At 35.7% G+C, this 27,941-nt stretch overlaps 1 protein-coding gene and 1 long non-coding RNA gene across 2 annotated transcripts in view; one reads left to right on the forward strand and one right to left on the reverse strand.

The window, feature by feature from the left end:
• LOC138699578 (uncharacterized) overlaps nucleotides 1–27,941 on the reverse strand; it is a 177,811-nt gene that overhangs the window by 20,644 nt on the left and 129,226 nt on the right. The window contains exon 3 of the long non-coding RNA XR_011332033.1: nucleotides 27,015–27,129. This is a non-coding gene — a long non-coding RNA (uncharacterized lncRNA). The remainder of the gene's footprint in view (nucleotides 1–27,014; nucleotides 27,130–27,941) is intronic.
• The window catches only part of LOC138699576 (carbonic anhydrase 2-like), a 117,533-nt gene continuing 115,396 nt past the window's right edge, over nucleotides 25,805–27,941 (forward strand). Inside the window, exon 1 of the mRNA XM_069825575.1 lies at nucleotides 25,805–25,938. Within this exon, the coding sequence (XP_069681676.1) occupies nucleotides 25,884–25,938 (55 nt within the window). The 5' untranslated portion in view covers nucleotides 25,805–25,883. The remainder of the gene's footprint in view (nucleotides 25,939–27,941) is intronic.

The raw sequence follows: 27,941 nt of genomic DNA on the forward strand, positions 1-27,941 counted from the left end.
GAGAGAACATGAAAAAGTTAACTAGTTTATGAGTTATAAGGGAAACGCTTCATCACTGCACATTTTGAATTTTGAAAAATAAAATATAGAGAGTCGTAATTAGAGAGTCAGTCAAAGTTTTACGAAACCACCTATATGGACTCTAATTCAGTGTACTGAAAAAACTGACGCACCATTATCTTTTTTTTCTTTCTCTTATTAGCTTTCATTGCTTCCTTACTTGTAACTTTTTTTATTCTGTAAATTGTCATTGTTTGTTTGTTTGTGTACTTGTTTACGTTTTTTCTTACTCTATTATCTTTCATCATCTATTTGTTCTTATATTATTTTGTATGCTTTGTCTAATGGTAGCGTCTAATTTGAGGAAGCTCAATAAAATAAAAAAATAAATAAAATAAAATATATATATATATAATTTTTTTAAATCGCAAAAACATTTTTTTTTTCATATACTGTAGCAGAAGGACAGTGTTTTACACGTACTAATTTTCATTATTGTACAAGATACAGTAATGGAGGAAAAAAAATGTCGAATATTTCAAACAAATTTACTGTAAGCTGTACCTAACCCCGTAACACCTTATGAGTATGTTATACAGGTGAACGTAGGTAAGTAATGTAATTAATTTCAGGGAGTTATTCTTTGAAATATTTCAGGCGAAAAAGTTTAATACAATTTTGCTGGTTTTTGCTTTCTTTTCGAGATAAAAATTGTTTTATGTAGGGAAACATTTTACAGCGTGTTTTTTTTAAAGCCTTTGATTTAATTCCCAATATGCTGAGTCAATTTAAGAGAGCCGTGATTTATGATAATAAATGATTGAAAGAATTTTAGTTTTGTTCTTTAAATGTGGAGAAATTTGATTCGAACAAAAGTAATATATAGGGTAAGTGAAGGTATTAACGCCATGCAGATTATATCCATCTAATATTTTATAATTAGTTACGAGAAAAATCTGTGTTGGCAGCCCTAGTCGGAGTGGTCTTTAAAGGAACCTATCTTAAACATCTGGAATCAACAATGAAACGGTTTTCTGTCTTTAGTGTGAGTTTAACCACCTTTAAGTGAACAAATTCGCTCTTCAGCTGATCGTCCAGTGACGTAAATATTGTATTCTGCATAAAGTAAGTACAGATAATTGAATTTGAAATATAGTGAATGATAAAATGTTAGGAGAAATTCGTTTATATGTGTTCTTAAGTTTAGTGGACTAGTGTTGTTTCAAAATGTTGGGTAATATTATATTATGATAATTATTAATTTAAAACAGAATTTGCGACTGCAGGTAATAACGCCATCTCGCTTCGAGAATAAACTTTGATTAGGGTAAACTAGGGTCTTAGGACAGTCGGGCATGTTGGACACTCTGTACTTTAACGTGTTACCTCGCCACTTGTGGGCACCACATTCTGCTAGAAGTCACGAGTGGCTACTTCCGTCATTGACTTCTAGCAGAATGTGGTGCCCATAAGTGGCGAGGTAACACGTTAAAGTACAGAGTGTCCAACATGCCCGACTGTCCAACAGACCCTAGTTTACCCTATATAATAATAGCGGTTAGTTTAATCGTCTCTAAATTAAGGACAATGGACAGGACTTTTATACCATGAAACCTGCGACATGAGAAGAACAAAGAACACTGGACTCTTCACTATGTGAAAACGGTTGTGCACCACTCAATGACAGTCATCTTGGTTGAATTTTTTAAAGTTAGCCTATATGGCAAAGAATATTGAGAATTTTTTTTGTTGTCCCTAATCATTTATAGTTGTTTAATTCTATAACATAATCTTACATATTTTGTCACTTTTGCTTATAAACATGTTTATTTGTTCTAAAAAATTAGGGGAAACACGGCTAATTCCGCAGTAGTGCATATATGATTTTACTGCGGCTTTACAATAGCGTGAACGTAAGTTTTGAGAGGCTGTCAACAGGAGGCATGTCCTCTGAAGTGCTATAGAAAAAAATCAAAGATATTGGTCGACACCTCTGCCGGCAATACAGTGAAACATCGAAAGTTGGCTGTTTTTCGTGTTTTGCTACACAGCTGTGAAGAAAGTGAGCGTGTTCCTTTTATGTTACTTTCATAATGTATTTCATAATTATTTACTACTGCGGAATTAGCCAAGTCCTATTGCGGATTTATCCGCACTGTTGCGGAATTACCCATGTTGTTTTTTTTTCAACTGTAATGTATGTACAACTAAATATATTTGCATTTTAATAGGTCTCTTTATCTCATTTGGTAATGAAAGGTTTCGTCCATGTCTACATACCTTGATAATATTTTTCAATAAACATTTTGATAAAAATATTTAATATTGCGGAATTAGCCGAGTATCCTCTAAGTGGCGTTATTACCTTCACTGCAGGCAATAGCGCCAGTACGCGTCATACTTTTATTTACTTGTATTGTTGTAAAACCTTGGCACAATTACAACTTTTGAAACATACATTCCATAGGAAAGGCTACAAATGATCAATATCTAAACGATAAATATTACTGTCAATATTTCTGGTCAGTTGTAACCCATTTTTTGAATTTATGGGGTTAATAGCTTCACTTACCCTATAAATAATTCAAAATGGAGGCACAAACAGTAATGGGCTGCAATAAGGGCACTGACGGGTTTACTATAAAGGCGAGCACTCAAATGTTAACAAGAAAATAACTAAATATGTATAATAAGAAACTTAGTGTCTTTTTATGAGACCAACATGTTTTGTTTGTTTCTGTGATTAAAACCTAATAATTTTACTTTAAAATTATAAACTTGAAAAATACCTCGGTTCACAGTTAGCGACTTTGGTAGGGGAGCGAAGCATTTCCTGCTCCCTCAACTTATAAAGCCAGAGCATTGCCCCTCGCCTCTCCAAATAATTCAAAGAGAAATTTCTCATGTTAAAAATACTTGTTTGAAACTTGAACTAGGACATAAGCCAAATGGTTATTTCAAATCCATTGAGAGAATCAGCTGACGCAAAGAACTTGTTAGTGACGCAACTCCATCTTTCTTTCCTCCTGCATTTGAGAACGGTGAATTCCCGCATATGATGTAACGTAAATCCAATTCTTTTTTCACTGATTAACTTTACTATTTCTTTACTGTGTTAACTTCTTAGGAAATTACCTGGCTGACTGCTTTCGAAGTTATATTCTTCATTGTTCTAAGCCTAGTGAATGTCACGTGCTATCTTCTGGTTTCCGGTTGTAGTGAGGTGTGTTCATGATTTTGTCCAAAAGGGTATGTGTTTTGAAATTGAGTTGAGTGTTCAGGATGTACTGGGGGTGTGTTTTTGTATGTTTATAAATTTCATATTGTTTTAGAGTGTCAAGTTTCTGTGTGTGTTTTTTTTTTTTTTTTTTTTGCTGGATGTGTAGTATTTTCATGTCAGTGTCTATGTTGCTGTAGTTGTGATTGGAGTTTGTGCTGTGTTCTGCGTAGGTTGAATTGTTGTGTGGTTTGGTTATGGCTGTGATATGTTCCTTGTAACGTGTTTGAAATGATCTTCTAGTCTGTCCAAAGCAAAAGTCGTTGCAACTGTTGCATGATAGTTTGTATACTCCGTTTAAGATGCATTTATTTGTGTGTCTTGTCTGTTTGTTTAGATGTTTTTCTTTGTTCATGATCCACATTTTTTTCAGTTTAGTTCAAGTGTATCAACTATTTCGATTGAACAATGGCGGTCATAAAGTATTACCAAGCGTAAATAATACAGAATTTACTTACTTACTTACAAATGGCTTTTAAGGAACCCGGAGGTTCATTGCCGCCCTCACATAAGCCCGCCATTGGTCCCTATCCTGTGCAAGATTAATCCAGTTTCTATAATCATATCAGGTGAAGAATACAATGCGTGCAGTTCTGCGTCGTATAACTTTCTCCATTCTCCTGTAACTTCATCCCTCTTAGAATAATACAGAATTAACAGTTCAATTAAGAGTGTATATAATAATAAACAATAGATAAATTATTATTAATGTTCTATATTTTTCATAAACAATTAAATTTGTTACGAAATATAAAAGTGACTGTTATCAACATTCTGTTTCAGTGATCGTTTTTGTTATGATCGCCGTCGCTGGTGATCAATGATAGCGATTTAACGACTGAGAATGGATAAATAATAAAAAGAACTATCCAAAATAAAAGTGCAATGAACGGGAACAATAAGAAATCAGGTTGTACTAATCGCAGTGGAACTATGTAATAGCTTATGTGCATCATTGCTGTAAGGGTGAACAAAGCAGTGGAAGAAAAAAAGGTAGTTCATAATGGCCGTAGTATTCAACCATCTTAGGTCAAGCAATTTCCATGGGTACTATAAGATAAATCAGATTATGTTATTTTCTGCAAAAATATATAAGGAAGTTTTTGGGAAACAAAAATTTTATTAAAGTTTCTCGGGATTTTGTGCAGAATCCTGACCCTCTCCTAAAATATTTCAAAGAAATAGGCTAAAGTAATATAGAAACTATAGTAAGGATGTGGAAACGAGCAAGAAAGGCATTTTATAGACTACTGTGGGAAAAATATTAGAGAAAATACAACAAAAAAGAGAATATTCCATAGTAAATGTTATATTTTATTGAGCAGGAATGTGGACTCTTAAAATACCGAGACAAAATTAGAGTAGTTCGATATGCGATATTTATTTATACTAAATTAATTATACAAAGCATAAAAAAGCGGGCAAAGATCGTGTTCGCGCGTTATTCCATTATAAAACAGAAATATGAATATTAATGCACACAAATAATATGTATAGATCTACATATACAAAAAAAAAATAGACAACATCTTGCAAAATGCCCTGCTCTGAAATCCTCCAAGGAAGTCGACCGCTACTGGGAAGCCAGAACCCGAATGTCTTTGATTACTTAATTCGTAGATTTGTTCACCACTTTCTTGTTTTTACCTCAGTCAATGATTGTAAATATCATGTACTAGCCATACATAAATAAATACATATACAAAAAACATGAAAAAAACTTTATACATAATATAAATTTAAGTATAATTGATAAGTTGATGTTTAATATTTTATTGAAATTAAAAAGAGAAAGTGTTGAAAATTCAGGGTGCATTTTAATCATGGAATTACATAATCTTGGACCTAGACTAATACTGTGTTTTAAATCTGCAGTTGTGACAAATTTTTGCTCTCTTAAGGGTAAATTATGCGGCGGTCGGCGGTCGTCGTCGTTGTTGCCCACGACGCCTTTCCTTGCCCTCGGCTGCCAGCTCCGTCGTATATGGAAAGTATCTCAAGGAGGCACGTCGATGTCAATAATTAACTATGTACACTGATTAATTTGGGCGCCAGCCTCCTCGAGATTACTCCGGTAGAGGATGAGGTCCCAGGTCAACTGCAAAAACGGTCGGAACATGGGGGTTGGGAGACATGCTCGTAGATTGAAATGATGTAGGCGCACACCAGAAGTTGTTGGTAAGATCTATGAAAACGTTTATTATTATTAAGTGTTCGTTTCAGATTAGCAGAAATGCGCGTCCAAGTGTATAATATCTCGCTCTCACTTCCCGCAAGTTGGTAGACTAATTTCTGAGTTCACGTAATTATATATTTTGTACTATAAAACACCAGTAATATAACGGAGAGTTGATAACTTGATGACAATTTATTCCGAATGTAATAATAATGATGAGAAAAGAATTCAGACTTATAATAATGATGCAACACACGACTTCTTACTAAACCCACTGAAAAATTCTAAGTCCGTAAATTGTTATCCTTCCGAGTTAGGTTCGCCGAGAATATGTGGAGTACGTCCTCTCTGTACGCTGTCTATATGCCTTCTCTCTATCTGCCAAATCTATCCTCTACTTTCAACCACCAAACATACAATTTCGCCCTCCTATCTATATATCACGTGTCTCTATTAAGAATCCTGATTGACCATGATTACACTTACGTCACTTAAGACGCGTTCTTCAAAAATTGTTCGTTAACTTGAACATCCCCTTACTTCCGGCGTCCTGACAATTCTCTGACATATACCAGATCATCTCTTTTGGAACCTGGCTTGGCGTCATCTTACTGACCACCCGCAGGCAAAGTCCATACATTCCCTCATCAGTCAACCAAAATTAAATCCTTTGAATAAAATCCTGCCAAAAATGGTATCCCACACAAAGCAAGGTTAGAAATGCATAAACAAGTTGAAGTTATAGGTATTTGAAAGGATAAATTACCTATAAAACGAATATCTTGAGAATCCCTTATAACATGAATTACTATACCAGCACATATCAAGAAGAAAATGGAATTTGAGCTCTCCTAGTTATTGCTGCTACAACCACAAGAAAGGAAATAATTTCTATTTCAAAACTACCTTTTAATAATTCCAAATAATAAATATAATTTCATCTCCCAAAATTTAATATTCAAGAAATAGCTATTAATAAACAAACATCCCCAATCCGGTTAGATAATGCAGTAATTATCCCTGCATTATAAGACTTAACATTTTGATAATAAATAACTAAACAATAAGAGACCAAACCCAAACCATCTCAACCCAACAAAATTCTAATTATATTAGGTCTAATAATTAAAAATATTATAGATATTACAAATATTAGAACACGCCTGGACACATGTTTCCTGTCCGCGTAGCGTCCCTTCGGCCTTCCTGTCCACCTGTTACTTCCGCCTCACATTCTGAAACTTCCTTACACGTCCGCGCTTCTTACTATCCATCTGAGAATATTAACACGAAATACTAATCTAATCAAAACCTCCTTATCCTATACGAGGAACCGTCTCAATTAGCAGTTCGTCTAGTATTGTAAATATAAGAAAATGGTATATACCATATTATAATCTTTACGATTTTTGTGATAATACATCAATAATGTGTAGGTATTTGTATAATTATTCAATTTTAAAGACTTTAAATTCAGAAAAGATTAATTCAGAAGAGTAATCAATATGTTTTTAAACATATTTTAGCTATTCTTTTTTGTAAAAAAAAAATAGAAGATCTAAAGAAATGTTTAAAGTTCATCCCACGCAATAATGCCATATTGGATGGTGAACTGAAGAAGAGCTAAATAAACTGTACGCAAGATACTGGTTGGTAAAATACGGCGAAGAATGACAAATTTGTAAACTGTTTTACGGAATCTGCTGCATAGATAAGAAACATGGGAATACCAGTTCAGATGCTGATCAATTAAGATGTCCATATATTTCACAACCGCAGCATCTTTCAAAGGAAGACATTTGCAATTAAAAATAGAAGAACTACAATTATGTATTACTAAACTTAAATTACTATGATGATTCAAATATTGTTGAGCAATAGATGTTAAGGAAAGCTTATTAATTTTGTTTTGAAAGAAAATTAAAATCAAGCCAATCTTTGATTATATTTATATTGGTTTTTTTTATAAACTTAATTCTAGGAATAACCTAAATATCACTACTGTATCATCTGCATATGAATATTATTATTTTTCAAATGTGGATTTAATAAATCACTAATGCATATTAAAAATAAAATAGTTCCTAAAATCGTCCCTTGTGAAACTCCAATATACACATCAATTTTTTTACTAATATAATACGGTAACCAATCTTTGTCATCATAGTTCTATTAATGAAATATGATTGAAATAAATTATAAATCACACCTCTTATTCCTAGCACATACAATTTTTCTAGGAGTGTCTTATGATTAATAGTATTAAAACCTTTCTGTAAATCCAAGAACATTCCTAAGCATTAGTTTCCAATATTAATTGTAATGTTATTCTTCATATTGCAGTTGTAATCCCCTAGTAGAGGGGCAGAGAAGGCCTGACGGCCTTATCTCTACTAGGTTAAATAAATAAATACTAAATATTAATACTATGTCGTATTCCTTAATGAAATGTTAAAATGAATTTTATGAGAAAATGTTTACAACTAACTCGAAGAGATAATGTACGGAATGATTAGATTTGGACTAGAATGGGTGTTACATGCTCCATTACAAAAACGCAGGAAATGTACAAGGCCTACCAGAATAAAGATTGCCGAAGGAAATTATGAACTGGTACTCAGCAAGGAAAAGAAGAAGCAGCAGACCGGTCCTGAAATAAAAAATATATAGGCTTCTTAATAAAGTTATGAGCGAAAGGGAACTTATGACTAGTAACTGAGAAAACCGAGGTTTGTGAAAGCTAAAAGCGGCGAGTTTCTGAGAGGGGAAATGCAAAAGAAGAAGACATTATAAATTCAATTCTTCGCGGTGGCTGGATGAAAATAACCGGGTAGGTGAGAGTGGACTGGTGAAAGTACCGTGTGCTAGGACCAGGCAGTCTGCTGCGATGAATGTCAAGGCCGGCAAGGAAGATGAAAGAGGTTCGTCTCCCCTCGCAACCGACACGAAATAAAACAACCGCAGTTTCCGGGCCACGAGTTGCAGGAATTCGTCTGCCGCGACACGCTGTTAAGACTGGCCAGCCCTGAAGAGAGTGCGATCAGGCAATTCACACGTCATTACTGCGGTCCAATTTATTCCATTAGCTTACGCGTGGGGGTGTAAAAATAGAAAACACACGTCAACTGCGACAAGTAGCTGTTACGTGAACAATTAGCTTGGTCTGAGCATTGTTGAGACAAAAAGTACCAAAAGTAAAGGAATGCAAGAATGTAAGAAAGAAGAAGAAATGAAACAGACAGTACAAGAAAAAAAGAAAGCAGAGAGAGAAGTTAAAAATGTCGTAAATTCATAGGAGGCGTGTCCATGAAGTTACGTCGGGTTTGATTTAATTAATACAGAAATTCTCTTGATTTTTTTCCTTTGATCCAGGGCACAACTTTGATCCTGGGCGCATGCATTCTTTGTTGAGAATCAGTCGACACTTTCCAACACAAATTAGAGGAATAACTAGGCCTAGGCCTACTTATCTCCATTGCATTCAAATAAATTGTCCTGGACCAAAGACTTTAGAAGCACTTTTAGTTTCAGGTTATTTGAATTCTTTGTTGAGAATCTTTCTACAATTTGCGGCACAAAGGAATAACTACTTATCTTCATTGCATTCAAATAAATTGCCCTGGACCTGATACCAGCCCACCGCACAAAACCGCTTCGCAAGCAACCCGGCCCGTCCAGTGACGTCACGGGTTTGTTCCGTGCGAGACTGCGAAATCCAATATGATCTAGTGTGGAAGCAGCCCATGAGCTGGGCCGTTGTGGAGGTCTCTGGAAGCACTTTTGAATTTGAATTGAATTTCGGGAGGGGAACACTACGATCAAGCACTGCGATCTGTCAAGATCTAGTGCGCTAACCCTCAAGTTAAGTGCATTCCCAAAGCTACACCAGCTGACTGCACTAAGGTTCGCTGCGTATGGAAGAATGAGTACCAAATATGCTATCCCCATTCGACAACAGTGTCCGGACACACGGCTCAAAATGTCGATTTTAATTATTTACACTTTCTGGAAATAAAAGTTATTTGTCAGATTATTATTGAAGAGCTCAAATAGTTTCCAAATTTGATTTAAATCCCGTTGACACATTTCCAATCAATATTGAAATGAAATGGAATCCAATGGAATGGACTTTCGGGAGGGGGCACTACTACACAGCATTGCGACCTTTCAGGATATATTGCTATATCAATCGTCTGGATTTACTGTTCATAATTATTATGTCAGGTGAAGAATACAACGCATGCAGTTCTGCGTTGTGCAACTTTCTCCGTTCTCTTATAGCTTCATCCCTCTTAACCCTAAATATTTTCCTAAGAACCTTATTCTCAAACATCCTTAATCTCTGTTCCTCTCTCAAAGTGAGAGTCCAAGTTTTACTACCATATAGAACAACCGGTAATGTAGATGGCTAATGTGGGGAGACGGGAGAACCCCGAGAAAAACCCCAACTGCGACCTTATCCGTCACAAGTGTCACTATGGATTTTATCTGACCGAGACTCAAACCCGTACTGCCTGCATGACAGGCTAGAAGTCCTGACCACTCAACCACGGCAGGGGTAGAAGTACCTTTGGTTTTAGGTTATTTGGCCCAGGATGCATGCATTCTTTGTTGAGAATCAGTCGACAACTCACGCCATAAATTAAAGGAATGACTACTTATTTTCATTGCATTCAAATAAGAACCGAAATCAACAGAATTTCTGTATTACTTAAAGCAAAACCGATATATGTACAGTAGTGGCAAAAAAAAAAACCCGGACCGACCCTTGTAGCTGATTTCAGAGCCTTGTTCGCTCCAGAGCACGATAGACTGGTAACTAAGACTTTCGTGGTTCGAATCCTGCCTGGGAAGGAAACTTTTCTTTGTTCCTTATTCAAATTTATTCCCAATACTTTTCGTTTGCACCGATATTATACTACTTAATTAATTTATTATTCCCAGAACATGAATTTCACGTCCACAACTGTGGAGTAACGGTCAGCGTGTCTGGCCGCAAACCTAGGTCGCCCGGGTTCGAATCCCGGTCGGGGCAAGTTATCTGGTTGAGGTTTTTTTCTAGGTTTTCCCTCAACTCAATACGAGCAAATGCTGGGTAACTTTCGGTGCTGGACCCCGGACTCATTTCACCGGCATTATAACCTTCATTTCATTCAGATGCTAAATAACCTAGATGTTGATAGAGCGTCGTAAAATAACCCAATAAAATAAAAAATAAATTAATTTCACTAGCAATCTAAAAGTATTGGGAATAAATTTGAATAAGGAACAAAAAAACGTTTCCTTCCCAGGCAGGATTCGAACCATGAAAGTTTTAGTTACCAGTCTATCGTGCTCTGGAGTGAACAAGGCTCTGAAATCAGCTACAAGGGTCGGTCCGGTTTTTATTGCCACTACTGTACATGGGACATGTCTCCTCTGAATTTACCGAAAAAAGAAACGAAAAGCGGGGAAAAAAAATGAACAAATGAAATGGAAAAAAAGATTAGGTATGGAGAAAGAGATGAACAAATCAGAACGAAATAAACGAAATGGGAAGAATCACAAAGGAAAACGAATTGAAGATAAAAAAAAAGAACAAAGAAGCAAGGGGATGGATGGAATGGATTCTCTGCCTTCTTGGTAGGAATATAATATGAGATGAAACGGAAGTTTTAAGTAACAAAAGAAGAGGGGAAAACTGAGGAAGGGAGGTAGGAATTAAGGACATGTAGGGCGGGTCTTGTTTTGGTTATTTTTTGCCGCTGTTGCCGAACCTTCGTATCGCTGCGTCGTTTCCTGTGAAGCCCTGACCGCCATACAGTAACAAAGTCAAGGTTGGGCGTAGCGCACCTGGGAGGAGAGAATTCACGCGAGAGGCACACGATCTAGCTCGTGAAACGAAGCCTTCACCATCAAATAGCCATATGCAATATACAATATTAATTGCGATCACTTTAATCAGAATAAAATTATCACAACAAACAACGAATAAGGTTAATTAGAATGGATATACCGCAGTATCTACTGGACGCTGTATTCTAAGCAATTACGTAGCCACATTCAAGTTTGATTGCCACAGTGTAAGGGGATTTGATTTCCTCAATAATGACTGTAATGGGCAACTATCAAGTGAAGATTTAATTTACGATGATTTTTCTCCAAGAATATTAACAACATTGACATTTTACGTAGTATTTTCAAAGTGAAATGTTTACGGGCATGGCATTCAAGAAATCTGGTTTCATTTTCTGTTAATACAGTGACGTCATTTATTACAGTCGACCTTGGATGACTGAAATTATGATCTGTTTAAAACAAAAGTAGTTCAGAATCCAGTCAGCCGCGAAAAAAAAAAAAAAAAAAAAAAAAAAAAACATAAAGGGGAAACAAATGAATATGGCAATGAATTTATAATCATTAATCGTATACAAATCTGTGTGATTAATAATTGAGGGGAATAAAAGAATGGAAATACAGAGTGATTTATATAGAACTGACACATTTCTTTCCTTCTTTATTTCAAAACGAATGATGCTAGCCACAATTTGTTATACCTCAAATGTAGAGTATCTTTGGGAGATTACTAACCTCTTAACAAATGTTGAAAATTCGTTATTTATTCGGCTGGAAATTCACTTAATTGCCGTTTTTAACGTTAAATTAAGCAGGAGTTTTGATTCCCTGTCACGAGATGCGCAGAAGTTTCCAATTTGTTTACCAGTCCCAGTACTGTGTTTCTTCGGGGGGGGGGGTGATTACGAACACCACATTCTCTCTAGTATGCTCTTTGAGTAGCTATAATTGAATTCGTAATCCAGTATTGCTTCACAAGAAAGAGCCGTTGATTTAATGTGTACTGCATTTTCAGTAACTAAAACAAAATGTCGAAAACAGATGCCAACAATAAGGAATAAAGAATAAACATCTGCGCATCTCGTGACAGGGAATCAAAACTCCTGCTTAATTTGACGTTAAAAATTGGTCATTAAGTGAATTTCCAGCCGAATAAATAAATAATTTTCAACATTTGTTATAGAGGTTAATAATCTCCCAAAGATACTCTAATTTGAGGTATAACAAACTGTGGCTAGCGTCATTCATTTTGAAATAAAGAAAGAAAGAAATGTGTTAGTTCTATATAAATCACTCTGTAGTTTATTTAATATAGTCTATTCTAAAATACTTAACTGCGATAATAATTTCTAAATGAATTAAATTCTCTGTAGTTACATATCATAATTCGTTATAATAAAATGTCAAACAACTCATTGGCGTCATATTGATGTGTGAATTTTTTCGAATATCAAGTACATTGCGCTACAAAAGAAATGCCGATACGTATTTATATCGTTTTCCGAGGAGGCGAGGTGGAAAGCTATTTTCCTGAGATTAGTTTTTTAAAAACATGTAAATACGATTTTTATAACATGTTCACGTTATTATTTAATATGAATTTATTTTAAATTATTCATATACTTTTATTTTACAACATTTTTTTTGCTGTTATTTATACTCTCTTTAACATCTCTGGTCATATCGCGAGTTAATCTTTTGGGTGAAATCCGAAGGTCTGTGTACTATTGTTGAGACTGGTTCTATTGTTGTGAACTAGATGGCGTCTATAGATATATTACTGATTTGTTATGAATATGATTTTTGGTGATGAATGAAGCCGATGATATTCAAGGATGTTGCAGTCCGAATTACCTCTCATTTGCCTTACGGTTGAGGGAAAGCCCTGAAAAACCTCAAACAGGAAATTCAACCCGACAGGGAATCGAACCCGGGCCCTCTGCGTAAGAGACCAACATGCTCACCCCTACACCACAGAGGTGGTCTCTACAAGTATTGTGAGGAAATGTTTCACGTTAAAGACTTGAATGTAAAATGGTTAGTTTCATGAAAATCGATAATAAGCGAGATATTTCGATTTATTTAATTCGGGCCCCCTTATAAACCCCATTTTAATTAAAATATTTTTGAATGCCATATAGCCTAAAAGATGGCGGGCTTATGTGAAGGCGGCAATGAACTTCCGGGTTCCTTAAAAGCCATTTGTAAGTAAGTATATAGCCTAAAATCTAAGATAAAACGAACTTAATTTATATTCCAGTTTCCACATAAATCGGTTCAGGCATTATAGCGTGAAAAGGTAACAAACATCCAGACAGACATACAAACAAACATTTCAAAAATGCGATTTTCGGTCTCAGGATGGTTAATTAGCCTATATAGTATGTTAACACCAATTATTTTTGGAAAAACGAAAATTACCAGAAAAATTTCAGTTACAGATTTATTATTAGTTGTCCACACCTGTGGAGTAACGGTCAGCACGTCTGGCCGCGAAACCAGGTGGCCCGGGTTCGAATCCCGGTCGGGAAAAGTTACCTGATTGAGGTTTTTTCCGGGGTTTTCCGTCAACCCAATACGAGCAAATGCTGGGTAACTTTCGGTGCTGGACCCCGGACTCATTTCACCGGCATTATCACCTTCATATCATTCAGACGCTAAATAACCTAGATGTTGATACAGCCTCGTAAAATAACCCAAGAAAATAAAATAAAAAAAATTATTATTAGTTTAGATATAAATATAAAATTTTATTATAAATACAGATGCAGAACTGAAAATTGAATCTAATTAAAACATCTTGATTACACAACTTTTAACACTGTATCACTTCGGTATATGTATGATAGTCTTTCTCGTGTTAAATTTTAACGTACCTAGTTAACATGTGTCGACCTATTTTGGGTCATCTTCAGAACTGGTCGTTGTTGGTGTTGGCGCCTCTTGTTTCCTGTGTGGGTGCGTTAGTAGTGTAGAGTCAAAGAGTGTATGTGTTTTGAAATTGAGTTGTGTGTTGAGAATATCGTTGGAGTGTGTTTTCGTGTGTCTGTATATTTCATATTGTTCCAGTGTTGAGTTTTTGGCTTTTTGGTTGGATGTGCAGTATTTCCATGTCTGTGTTGATGTCTCTGTAGGTATGGTTGGCATTTGTGATGTGTTCTGCATATGTGGAGATGTTTTGTAATTTTGTTATGGCTGTGATGTGCTCTTCTACATAGGACAGACAGGCAGATCATTTCAAACACGTTACAAAGAGCACATCACAGCCATAACAAAATTACAAATCACCTCCACATATGCAGAACACATCACAAATGCCAACCACACCTACAGAGACATCAACACAGACATGGAAATACTGCACATCCAACCAAATAGCCAGAAACTCAACACACTGGAACAATATGAAATATACAGACACACGAAAACACACTCCAACGATGTTCTCAACACACAACTCAATTTCAAAAAACATACACTCTTTGATTCTACACTACGAACGCACCCACACAGGAAACAAGAGGCGCCAACACCAACCAACGACCAGTTCTGAAGATGACCCAAAATAGGTCGAAACATGTTAATAAGGTACGTTAAAATTTAACACAAGAAATACTATCATACATATTCCGAACTAATTAAAACATTTAACTACACGTTTCTCCTTCTGGAAAAAAAAAAAAAAAAAAACTCTAGTAAATTCAGGCCAGTTCAGATGAGTTTGTATAATTATTATTATTTGACACACACAATAGAGTTTACATGCAATGCCTTCTGTGTTTCTCTATTTCTATTGTTTCCTAAGCGAAGTCCTTTTAACACGATAATATTTCAAATCGATAGCAACTACGACTAAGAATTTCTTTTGCAGCCCATTGCACATTGTTGTGTCGAGACTAGGCCTCATAGAATGAGGAAGCAATTATGAAATAATTAACGAGAAGGCTGTGCCTTGTTAAATTTAAAAGTGAGGAGTACCACAGTCTAGCATATACAGTCACGAAGCTTGAGTTTTGAGGGTGCTAGGAACAACAGACTGTGTAGGTACTATTTTGCATTGTCTGTAATGAGGCGATAGTTGCGATCCTAGTGGTTAGCAACTATCTGTGGATGCATATTTATTACGTATTGAGCTTCGTGACTGTATATAGGCTACTAGACTGTGGGAGTAATATGACAGAAATTAAAAGAAATATCAAAATTTTATTTAATATCACATATATCCTTTCAATATTTCAATCATGCTTATAATAACAATCATGAACAGCATAACATTTCACGCAATTAGGGATTCGACGAATCTCCCGTCATTTTTTCTTGTACCGGTAGCTGAAAGTGACTGAATAAGTTCTAAGTCAAATTAATATCACATTACTTGTACTGAATACTGCATTACAAAGCTTAGAAGAGATATCTCGGAGCTTGCACTAAAATCTGCGTTCTAACAAAAAGAACAGGGGTAGGTTATATCTCACTGCTTTGCATCGTACTTGACAAGCTAAGTGTCTCATGGTCACGGCATTGGAACTCACCGATTTACATGTGATAAGAACAGTGTGTGAACCGTTTCCGCGTGACAGCAGTTGATAGACCTCTGCGCACGCGTAAGAAGGCCGACCTTCACCCTCAAAGAGGGGAAATAATTCAAGATCACGTTTGACAGTTCAAGTGAATGTCAATTGTGATGCTGTTCAAATACAGACTTGTATAGGGTGCCCACCTAGTTAAAAAAAATTGCTCCAATGAGGCATCCATTCATACAGTTAAAACAGTGAATTGTAGGCCTTTAGAGCAACAAAGTCACTTGCAAATAGAATTGCACAGAATGCTCAGATTATTATGCATTATGCAATCCTTTCAAATACTATCCTGCACAGATGCCCAGAGCACAAGCCGTTCGATATAGGCTTTTATAGGGTTCCCACTACACGTGTTAAGGGTTTAGATAGAGCTTACAAGTGTAAATTTTTGGAAATATATAACATTTTTTTCCTCCGTTACTGTACCTCGTGGAGTAATGAAAATTAGTATGTGTAAAACACTGTCGTTCTGCTATATGAAAAAAAAAAACAATTTAAAAATTGTTTACATTTTTTTTTTTTTCAAAATTCAGTTCACTGTGCAGTGATGAAGTGTTTCCCACATAACTCAAAAACTATCCAACATTCTGTGATAAACGTTTTTGTGTGTGTTTATGAATGTCATATCTACAATATGAGCCGATCAGAGCAAAAGTAGTGTAAGTCAAAATTGGGTAATGAGGTTTAAAGTAAAAATTCTGTAAAATACAGCGCAAAGTAGCAATTAATATGTCCTTCTTGCTATCCACAGACTACTAATAGTTTAAATAAAATGAATATTAATTACTAATTTGCGATGTATTTTACAGAATGTTTACTTTAATCCTCATTACCCATTTTTGACTTACACCACTTTTGCTCTGAACGGCTCATATGATGCAAGATCACTTCTCTGCCTTTGATAGATTGTCTGATAAAAAATAAAATTAATTTAAAAAAATGGTCAAATATCAGTATTTTCTTCTAACACAAAAAAATATTATTAATTAAGGAATGTAGTTGAAAGGCCATGATATTGTAAACACGAGTTTCAGCAATAAAATAAAAGAGAGAGAACATTAAAAAGTTAACACGTTTATGAGTTATGAGGGAAACGCTTCATCACTGCACAGTAAACTGCCATCATTTTGAATTAAAAAAAAAGATATATAAATAATTTTTTATCTTAAAAATATTTTTTTTTCATATAGCAGAAAGACAGTCTTTTACACATACCAATTTTCATTATTGTGCAAGACACAGTAATGGAGGGAAAAAATGTTGAATATTTCCAAAAATGTTACTGCTGTAAGTTATACCTAACGCCTTAACAATTCGAACACAGGAGTATATATAGAGTTTCCACGTCCTGTTAGGTGTACGAACACAGGATTTTATAGGATTCCCAACGTCACATGTTAGTCGTTTGAACACAGGTTTGCCTAGAGTTCCAACTGGACAGGTTAACAGTTCGAACATATAATTATATACGATTCTCACGTTACATGTTAGTCGTTAGAACACATAGGATTATATAGGATTCCCATGTCATGTTAGCCGTACGAACACAGGATATTATAGGATTCCCAACGTCACATGTTAGTCGTTCCAACACAGGCTTTCATAGGATTCCCACTGCACGTGTTAACAGTTCGAACATATGATTATGTAGGATTCCCACGTCATGTTAGCCTACGAACAAAGGATTTTATAAGATTCCCACGTCAAATGTTAGCCGTTCGAACACAGACTTTTATAGGATTCCCATAGCGTCGTGCATTACAGGCGTTACGTTTGGTTCAAGTTGTTTAGTATGGCGAAGTTCGATATTCGCCGATGTTCCCTTTGCAGAAGGAGGCCTGTCGTGTTTGTTCCACCTTGTTATAAAAATATTCGCTGTTATCCACTCTCACCCCTTCATGTTTTAACTACTTAAGGATTTTAGCACAGATCTTGCGATTAGTTTTTGCATATGAAATAAGACGAAGTTTGTAATGTCTTGGTTGCCTCTCTCATGTTCTAACATTGCAGGACATTAGTCTCACTACACATGTTAACAGTTCGAACACAGAATTGTATAAGAGTTCCAACGTCACATGTTAGCCGTTCGAACACAGGACTGTATAGGATTCCCACGTCACATGTTAGCCTTCGAACACAGGATTGTATAGGATTCCCACGTCACATGTTAGCCTTCGAACACAGGATTGCATGAGTTCCAACGTCACATGTTAGCCTTCGAACACAGGATTGTATAGGATTCCCACGTCACATGTTAGCCTTCGAACACAGGATTGTATAGGATTCCCACATCATATGTTAGCCTTCGAACACAGGATTGTATAGGATTCCCACGTCACATGTTAGCCGTTCGAACACAGGATTGTATAGGATTCCCACGTCACATGTTAGCCTTCGAACACAGGATTGTATAGGATTCCCACGTCACATGTTAGCCTTCGAACACAGGATTGCATGAGTTCCAACGTCACATGTTAGCCTTCGAACACAGGATTGTATAGGATTCCCACGTCACATGTTAGCCTTCGAACACAGGATTGTATAGGATTCCCACATCATATGTTAGCCTTCGAACACAGGATTGTATAGGATTCCCACGTCACATGTTAGCCGTTCGAACACAGGATTGTATAGGATTCCCACGTTACATGTTAGCCTTCGAACACAGGATTGTATAGGATTCCCATGTCACATGTTAGCCTTCGAACACAGGATTGTATAGGATTCCCACGTCACATGTTAGCCTTCGAACACAGGATTGTATAGGATTCCCACGTCACATGTTAGCCGTTCGAACATAGGATTGTATAGGATTCCCACGTCACATGTTAGCCTTCGAACACAGGATTGTATAGGATTCCCACGTCATATGTTAGCATTCGAACACAGGATTGTATAGGATTCCCACGTCACATGTTAGCCTTCGAACACAGGATTGTATAGGATTCCCACGTCACATGTTAGCCGTTCGAACACAGGATTGTATAGGATTCCCACGTTACATGTCAGCCGTTCGAACACAGGATTGTATAGGATTCCCACGTCACATGTTACCCTTCGAACACAGGATTGTATAGGATTCCCACGTCACATGTTAGCCTTCGAATACAGGATTGTATAGGATTCCCACGTCACATGTTAGCCGTTCGAACATAGGATTGTATAGGATTCCCACGTCACATGTTAGCCGTTCGAACACAGGATTGTATAGGATTCCCACGTTACATGTTAGCCGTTCGAACACAGGACTGTATAGGATTCCCACGTCACATGTTACCCTTCGAACACAGGATTTTATAGGATTCCCACGTCACATGTTAGCCGTTCGAACACAGGATTGTATAGGATTCCCACGTCATATGTTAGCATTCGAACACAGGATTGTATAGGATTCCCACGTCACATGTTAGCCTTCGAACACAGGATTGTATAGGATTCCCACGTCACATGTTAGCCGTTCGAACACAGGATTGTATAGGATTCCCACGTTACATGTTAGCCGTTCGAACACAGGACTGTATAGGATTCCCACGTCACATGTTAACCTTCGAACACAGGATTGTATAGGATTCCCACGTCACATGTTAGCCTTCGAATACAGGATTGTATAGGATTCCCACGTCACATGTTAGCCGTTCGAACATAGGATTGTATAGGATTCCCACGTCACATGTTAGCCGTTCGAACACAGGATTGTATAGGATTCCCACGTCACATGTTAGCCGTTCGAACACAGGATTGCATAGGATTCTCACGTCACGTGTTAGCCTTCGAACACAGGATTGCATAGGATTCCCACGTCACATGTTAGCCTTCGAACACAGGATTGTATAGGATTCCCACGTCACATGTTAGCCTTCGAACACAGGATTGTATAGGATTCCCATGTCACATGTTAGCCGTTCGAACACAAGCTTCAGTAGGATTCATACTACACATGTTGACCGTACGAACACAGAATTGTATAGGATTTTCACATCACATATTAACCTTTCGAACACAGGATTGTATAGGGTTCCCACGTCACGTGTTAGCATACCGAACACAGGTTTGCATAGGATTCACACATCACGCATTAACCGTTTGAACACAGACTTGTGTAGTGTTCCTGGATCACATATTATTAGAGCCGTTCAAACACGGGCTTATAAAGAAATCTCAGGTCACATGTTAGCTGTTCAATCACAGAAATGCGTGGGGTTCCTAGGTCACATGTAAGACATTGAAACACGTCTTGTATAAGGTGTCCAAGTCACATCAAAACAGATCCTGAGATGGTGTTGTATTGTATGCATTCAAGTGTTAATTTAAAATGAATCTGTGACACGTGTTATCGCCATGGTATGGCGCCTTAACCTGAAAAAAATTGGGACACCAGCTGCAGAAATAAAATTGATGCTCTACGCACGTCCAGAGCTTTCACGCATCGTGAACGTAACGCCTTGACTATTACGCATACCATTGTTGACGAAATTGTGTTTTATCCAGTTATGGCCTATTTGGGAAAGTAGTCGGCACTTCATATGAAGATCTTATGCATAGCTTCAGACACTGATACTGATACTGATGCTGATAACTGATGAAATGGCTTGTCGACGTTACTAGGGCACTGAAAAAATGGCAAAGCAAATACAGTATTAATCACAGAAAATCCGTACCACAGGCGATTTTTCATCAGGAATATTATAGGTTCGTGCGCTCCTCTTTGTTGCAAGTCTGCCTACTGACCGATGTAGACTGGTTCTTCGTTAAAATATTCTGTTAAATCATGTCTCGGATCTGAATATTTAATTCTACAATTCATTTTTGGTTTTGCGATAAGTAAGTTACAAGATTATAAAATACGATTGAAAATTTAAATAAATATATTTTATAATCCTGAATATTTAAGCAAATTTGTGCTGCACATGATTCTTCGATGTAGGCCTACGTAAACACGATATCCTGTAACAATTAAGGGAACAGATGTGCTGTAAGGGCCACCTCCTAACTGGTTGATTGGTATGAATATTACGATCGATATATAGTGTGAACCGTAAGCAATGTCATGAATTTCAGGAGGTTATTCTTTGAGATATTTCAAGCAAAAGAGCTTAATACAATTTTGCTGGTTTTTGCTTCCTTTTCGAGATACAAATTATTTTGTGTGGGGAAACATTACATAGCGTGTTTTGGAAAAGCCATTGATTTAATTTCCAATATACTCCGTCAGTTTAAGATAGCATTGTATTATGATAACAAATTATTGAAAGAATTTTAATTTTGTCCTTTAAATCTGTAGAAATTTGATCCAAACAAATGTAACATTTTAAAATTCCTTTCCAGAACGAAAAGTTACATTTGTTCGCATCAAATTTCTGCACATTTAAAGGATAAAATTAAAATTCTTTCAATCGTTTATTATCATAATACACTGCTCTCTTAAACTGATTGAGCATATTAGGAATTAAATCACTGGTTTTCCCAAAACACACAATGAAATGTTTCATATAAAATAATTTTTATCTTGAAAAGGAAGCAAAAGGAACAAAATATTGTATTAAACTCTTTTGTCTGAAATATCTCAAAGAATAACCAACTGAAATTGGTAATATTACTTACGAATCACTCTGTACATTGGTGTTAATCGATATGAAATACTCAAATCTGGTTTTTCAGGTAAAACTGTCTCTGAAGCAGACTTCAATAATTCCAAGGGAAAAATTATTCCGGGGCTGTGTATCGATCCCGGGACCCTTCACTTAGCGCACGAATGCTCTACGGACTGAGATACCCAGGAACTACACCCGCCACCGTTCCAAATTTTTCCTTTATATCCACACAACTCAAGTGGGTTGACAAGGCGCCAGAAACCCAACTTTGAGTGCACACAAACTCTGTGTGACTTGAATTGTGTTTTCTATTAACGTGACGTATAGCCTATATTATGAAAATATGGTTTTCAGGTAAACCTCCCTATGAATTATTTCAAAGGAAAAATTGTTCTGGCGCTGGGTATCGATCCCGGGACCCTTCGCTTAGAGCACGAATGCTCTACTGCCTGAGCTACTCAGGAACTACACCCGACACCGTCCCAATACGTTGAAATACGTTGCCAAACTCTAAATTAATAATTGACCGAGAGATTTCATAGCAACGCCATTTTGTATTTTTTTTCGCGGGAAAATATAATATGAAGGGTGGAAAAAGTTTTATAATTTAATTTCTTTATTTTGGTGGCATTTACACCTCATCTATATCCGATTGAGTCTATAGCTCATCGAATATCGAGTCATAAAAACGCTAATTAACAGTTACTTCCACTGACCTTTATTTTGCGCACTATGTTGAGGGGTGGTCCCTATTATACATCTGTTCTCAATTAAGCTTATTGCGTAAACATATAAACGACCCGCGACGTAATCTTGTGGTCTAAGACATCATGCCTAGGACTCGTGTTACAGAATGCGCGCTGGTTCGAGTCCTCATGAGGAAGAAATTTCGTGCGCTACGATAGGCAGCGAAATTCGGTTAGGGAAACTAGCCATAGAGCAGTGGTGGCCAAACACCACGAAATTGTGACGTAATAGAAATGCAATCCGCACACCACTATCACAGGGAGAGGGTTGAAGTGGGTATCTCCTCAGGTAATGTAATGAATGGCAATGCAGAGACGGATTGTGACCAAAAGCAAAAGCAATATAATATTCTTCTACTTATTAACTACACACACTTTTTCTGTGTTAACTTTTATCTTCCTCTTCATTATTTTTGTATTATTAATAAAATGCAATATATTTTTATTTACCATAAAAAGAACGTGTACTTTACACCAGCAGATATTTGAAAAAGCCGATACTTTTTATTGTCTGTTTATTAATGAAATATTCAAATTACACTACATACGCCGAAAAAAAAAAACGAAGTATTTTACCCCGATTAAGACATAGCAGCCGATAGTTTTTATTGTTTCTTTATTAATGAAATATTCAATTTGCAGGTAAGGACGTGGTACTCTTTGTAACAAGAAGAATAATGACAACGTGCAGTGTTCTTTTATACTTCGTTTAAAATTTTACAACAAATTAAATACCGGTATCTCATATTTTTGTCATCTGCACAAAAGAAATACTGTTCCTCCCATGCTCCTTAAAATTAAGTTTTTACATATTATTTGTTTTCTGTTTTGGAAAATATATCGAAACATATTATCCTACACATTTGTCACATTACATGTGTACGTCCGCTGCTGATAAATGTCTTTACTTATATCGAAGTGAAGGCTGTAAACAGAGGGTTGGGGGTATGATGCCATGGTTACGCTTGAGTGGAGGCAGGGGCATGTGTCGCGACACAGCTTTTGGCAATCACTGCCATAGAGGCTGGGAGGGAGGAGAAATCAACGTGCTGACCACACGATACCTCCGCACTGGTTGGATGATCGTTCACCTCTGCTGAGGTATGTGGATGTGACCTTGGCCCTTTAGATAATGAAGTTATAAATCTATGTGATGATAGAAAAATATTTCTCATATTATACCTACTTCCCTATTTTTATAAGCAAATGTGTATTTTTATTAAAATAATAATTATTTTTAACATAAAATATCTAAGAAAGCATTTGCAACATTGATTTCGTGTTGAACATACATTATTTGAGTCAAAGTCGAGTTTAAGTAAAAGTACTGATTGACAGCAACAATGGTAACCTATTCACTTGTTACCGCCACCATTGCCCGCAAAATTCACCCCTTCCGCTATAGCAGGTATAAAAATATGTATCTACGCTAGATGCGTGCGCATTACGAACAAGTGAAAATTTCGATCGCCTATTGGGTGGCAAAGCACTTGCCATACCTCGCTGGAGTGACGGAAAGGAGCTGTTGTTTTTATGGCGTAGAGCTATAAACGAATCACTGCTCAGAACGAATTAATTCGAATGCTATTGGGTGAAGTAACAATTTAAAGATGGTGGTAAACACGGTGGTTACCCAAACCTGCAAGCAGGTCAGAAACCAAACTATTAGAATGATTTGGATTGCAATAGAACATATTCGAATAGAACAAACCAAATTGCATTTAGAATACAAAAGAGTAGGGCCTACATGTAGATAACAGTTAAACCTTACTAATTGAGACTTCAATACGAAATTCGCGATAATTCGGATAGCACTTCATTTATTTCTGTTTTGTTTTTTCTTTTTTTAAGACAAGACACTTGGAGATTAATATTCCACAAATTGGAGGTAGAAAGTGAATTCATACACAACAACAACAACAACAACAACAATAATAATAATAATAATAATAATAATAATAAACAACTTTAATCATGAGCATTGAAATGTGTCTATTGCCATGCAATATTAATGTGTCTCATATTTGTAAGATCACTAAATAATCAGTAATAATCCTTTCAAACACAACAACAACAATAATAATAATAATAATAATAATAATAACAATAATAATAATAATAAACTTTAATCATGAGCATTGAAATGTGTCTATTGCCATGCAATATTAATGTGTCTCATATTTGTAAGATCACTAAATAATCAGTAATAATCCTTTCAAACACAACAACAATAATAATAATAATAATAATAATAATAATAATAATAACAATAATAATAATAACCCTCAACTGGTATTGCTTTTTAAAAGTACGTAAGGATACCAAGCCATATGGGTCTATATTGACCCATAGATACCAGTTGAGGAATAATAATAATAATAATAATAATAATAATAATAATAATAATAATAATAATAGTAATAATAAAATTTAATAATGAGCATTGAGACGTTTCTGCTCCCCTCCAATATTAATGTTTCTGATATCTGTAAGATAATAATAATAATAATAATAATAATAATAACAATAATAATAATAGTAATAATAATAATAATAATAATAATAATAATAATAATAAACTTTAATCACGAGCATTGAAATATTGCTATTTCCCTGCAATATTATGTTTCTAATATATGTAAGATCGCTAAATAATGACTAATGAGACTCTTAAAGATAATAATAATAATAATAATAATAATAATAATAATAATAATAATAATAACAATAACCCTAATCATAAAGATTAAATTATCAAGACGTTCTCGATATTTCCACGGTCGTTAAATAGTCACTAGCAATCTCTTTGCATGCAATAATGACGATGATGATAATAATAACAATAATAGTAGTATCTGTAATAACAGTAATGATGATGATGATAATAATAATAATAATAGTAATAATAATAATAATATCACAAATCTCGAATTATGATATTTCTATAACATTGGGTAAGCACTATGAAGTTTCTTAGCCGTTCAACATTCACTAATATTTTTACACATAATGATGATAAAAATAATCATAATCATAACCATAATCGTAAACATTGAAAGGTTTGTATAGCTGTCAGAACGATGCTCTTTATATTTCCTCGATCATCTAATACTCAAAAATAATAATTTCGCATATATGATGATGAATATAATAATAATAATAATAATAATAATAATAATAATAATAGTAATAATAATAATAATAATAATAATAAACTTCCTTTGTTTCTTTTTCCGTGAAGTCTCAAGAAGCTCTTGATATTTCCTGGGTCGTCCAACGCTCGCCTTACATGTTCACAGAACAAGTGAGAGACCTCGCTCTTCCTTATCAACAAGCGGCGTTGGCACGAGGCCGTTGGTTCGACCTCGGTGTCGAGTATTTCTCGCTCGTGCGTGAAAAGTAACGCTGCTTCTTTTTTAACGACACTTTTCCAGTACAGAACTTATTCAATCGTGGATATCGCATTGTGATAATGAAACAGAGTCACAATAAATTACAACCGGGGGTTAATCAGCAATCCCCGAAGAAAGGCAACCCCAAATCTGACGGGCGTGTGGGAGACGATAGTCGAGACTACCGCCTGCCTCGTGACGTCACCCACCGGCCGGCCAGCCGTCCTCTTAAACCCAGTCGCGAAACGGAGCGCCTCACAGTGAGCAGAGAATACAGGAGTTGAACATGAAAGCGCGAAGAGTGCTGCAGTTGCTGACGGCGGCGGCGACGGTTCTCACAGGTAAATCTATGATATGGGACTACGGCTTCCAAGTGTTTCAGCATCTTCGCTTCTTCGTGATCTAGAGGACGTAGTGGCAGATAATGTCCAAGATTATAATAATTTTTTATTTCACACTAGTTTTGTTTCGATATGAGCTGGATATTTCCTTAGAAATAAGAATTTTTCGTTTATATCCCAAACTTTAACAAAACTTTGGCCTTTGTGGATCGTGATAATAACGCAGTACAACAAACTTTAAGCATACCGGTATCCAATCTAATTTTCGTATCCATAATTTGCTTGTCAAACTCGTTGAAACTAAAGCACGTAATGTAATAGGCCCTATATTATATAAGAGTAACTAATGTATGATAAATTGCTATATTGTATTTAATAATATAGGCATGCTACATATTTATAATAACAGATGTGTACAAAGTTACGCGCGGTTTCTATTCATGCAAGCATCCCCATATAGAAAGATTAAACATCATCAATCACCATCGCTATTCATCTTTATAATATTCATTGTATATTATTTATTTTCAATAAATTTTTATCGTTTTGATAGCTACCACATCTTGTCGCAGAATATTCTTTCTTAAAATTTCATTATGTATTTTTTAAGATTAATTTACATTTTCTTTTTTGTTCATTTGAATTGATTAGGATGCCGATATTTTAAATCCAAGACTTGGACGGCTATCATTTCGATGATATTCTCTCTATTCTCTCTGTTATTATTTTGTGAAGCTGTTGATTGTGGGTAGAATTACTGTGTGATGGTTGTGGTTATAGTTCACGTAACCATGGTGTTGAAACAAATAAATAATAGGCCCTACATCTTACTTTCAAAATCGGGCGTAACATTTTGCACACTCGGTATACGATTTACCATATTTACTCAAGTTGTTTTCCACATCAAGTAATTCCCCTCCCCACAAGATTTTTAGGGGATGTTTTTTCAGAATCCCATTTTCCTCGTGTGTTAAAAAATAGTGTGCCATATCGAATGACTGTAAGCGTATTCGACTCCCGATTGGGGGGCCGGGTTTGATTACCGGCATGGTTAATGGAAAAAATTATGTTCATACCACGTGATTGGGTGTGTCCCCTGTGTTGTGATTATCCTGTGTTGTCTCGGCGGTGGTTTTGCATCGTCCACGTCCAAGAAGACCGCATTGTGTAACCATCTCTCTAACGTTCAATCTAGAAAAAAAATAGTAACCCAGCGCTTTAAAAGAGTACAAAAGGGTAGAGAAAGAAGAAGTGTGCAAAAATGCATTAGACATAAATAGGCCTATGTATACTTAAACCGTAACATTCATAAATTAAATTATACATTTTCCTTTTTGATATTATAAAAGGAATGTCTTTTGTTTGCAATCAAGAAGACAAAATGTATCTTCTTCCTTGATAGCTTAGTAAAACGATTTCATTTGTTTTTAATAACAGTTAAAGAAAATAAAACCGTAGCCGTTAGTATCATTCGCAAAATGACGAAAGAATTGAAAAACGCTTAAAATACCAGATGAGTAAAAGGTTTGTAACACTTTATAACTTTCCTGTTTTTAATTTTATGAAGAAACTTATAACAAAAGTTATAGGGGAAAAAAGGATTATTTCGAACATGTTTTCGAAAACTATGTTTTCTATATTTATAAGGGTTATGCCAAGGAGTTTGTTAATTATTAATTTTTGAATTCTTCAGATCTCGAAACGTACAAAATATTTTTTTTTTTTACCATTTGTTAACTTTTTTTTTTTTTTTTTTTTTCAAAAACTGCCTCAAATTTATGATGCCACTGTACAAAGTTCAATCAATATATTTCCGAACTGCACTTTGTGTTTATTGTGCCGTTAAACATATATACGCGTGTCACTGAAGATGCCTGTTGGGCCAGTCTATCAAACAGCGTCAGAATGTCTTTAAGAACTAAGCTTCTACACGTGATTTTGTGCAAATATGTCAAGAATCTATTGCGATTTTTCCTGGAATTTCTTCATATGGCTAGTTTTCT

This window comes from Periplaneta americana, chromosome 5 (genome assembly GCF_040183065.1).
Source record: "Periplaneta americana isolate PAMFEO1 chromosome 5, P.americana_PAMFEO1_priV1, whole genome shotgun sequence".
NCBI lineage: Eukaryota > Metazoa > Arthropoda > Insecta > Blattodea > Blattidae > Periplaneta > Periplaneta americana.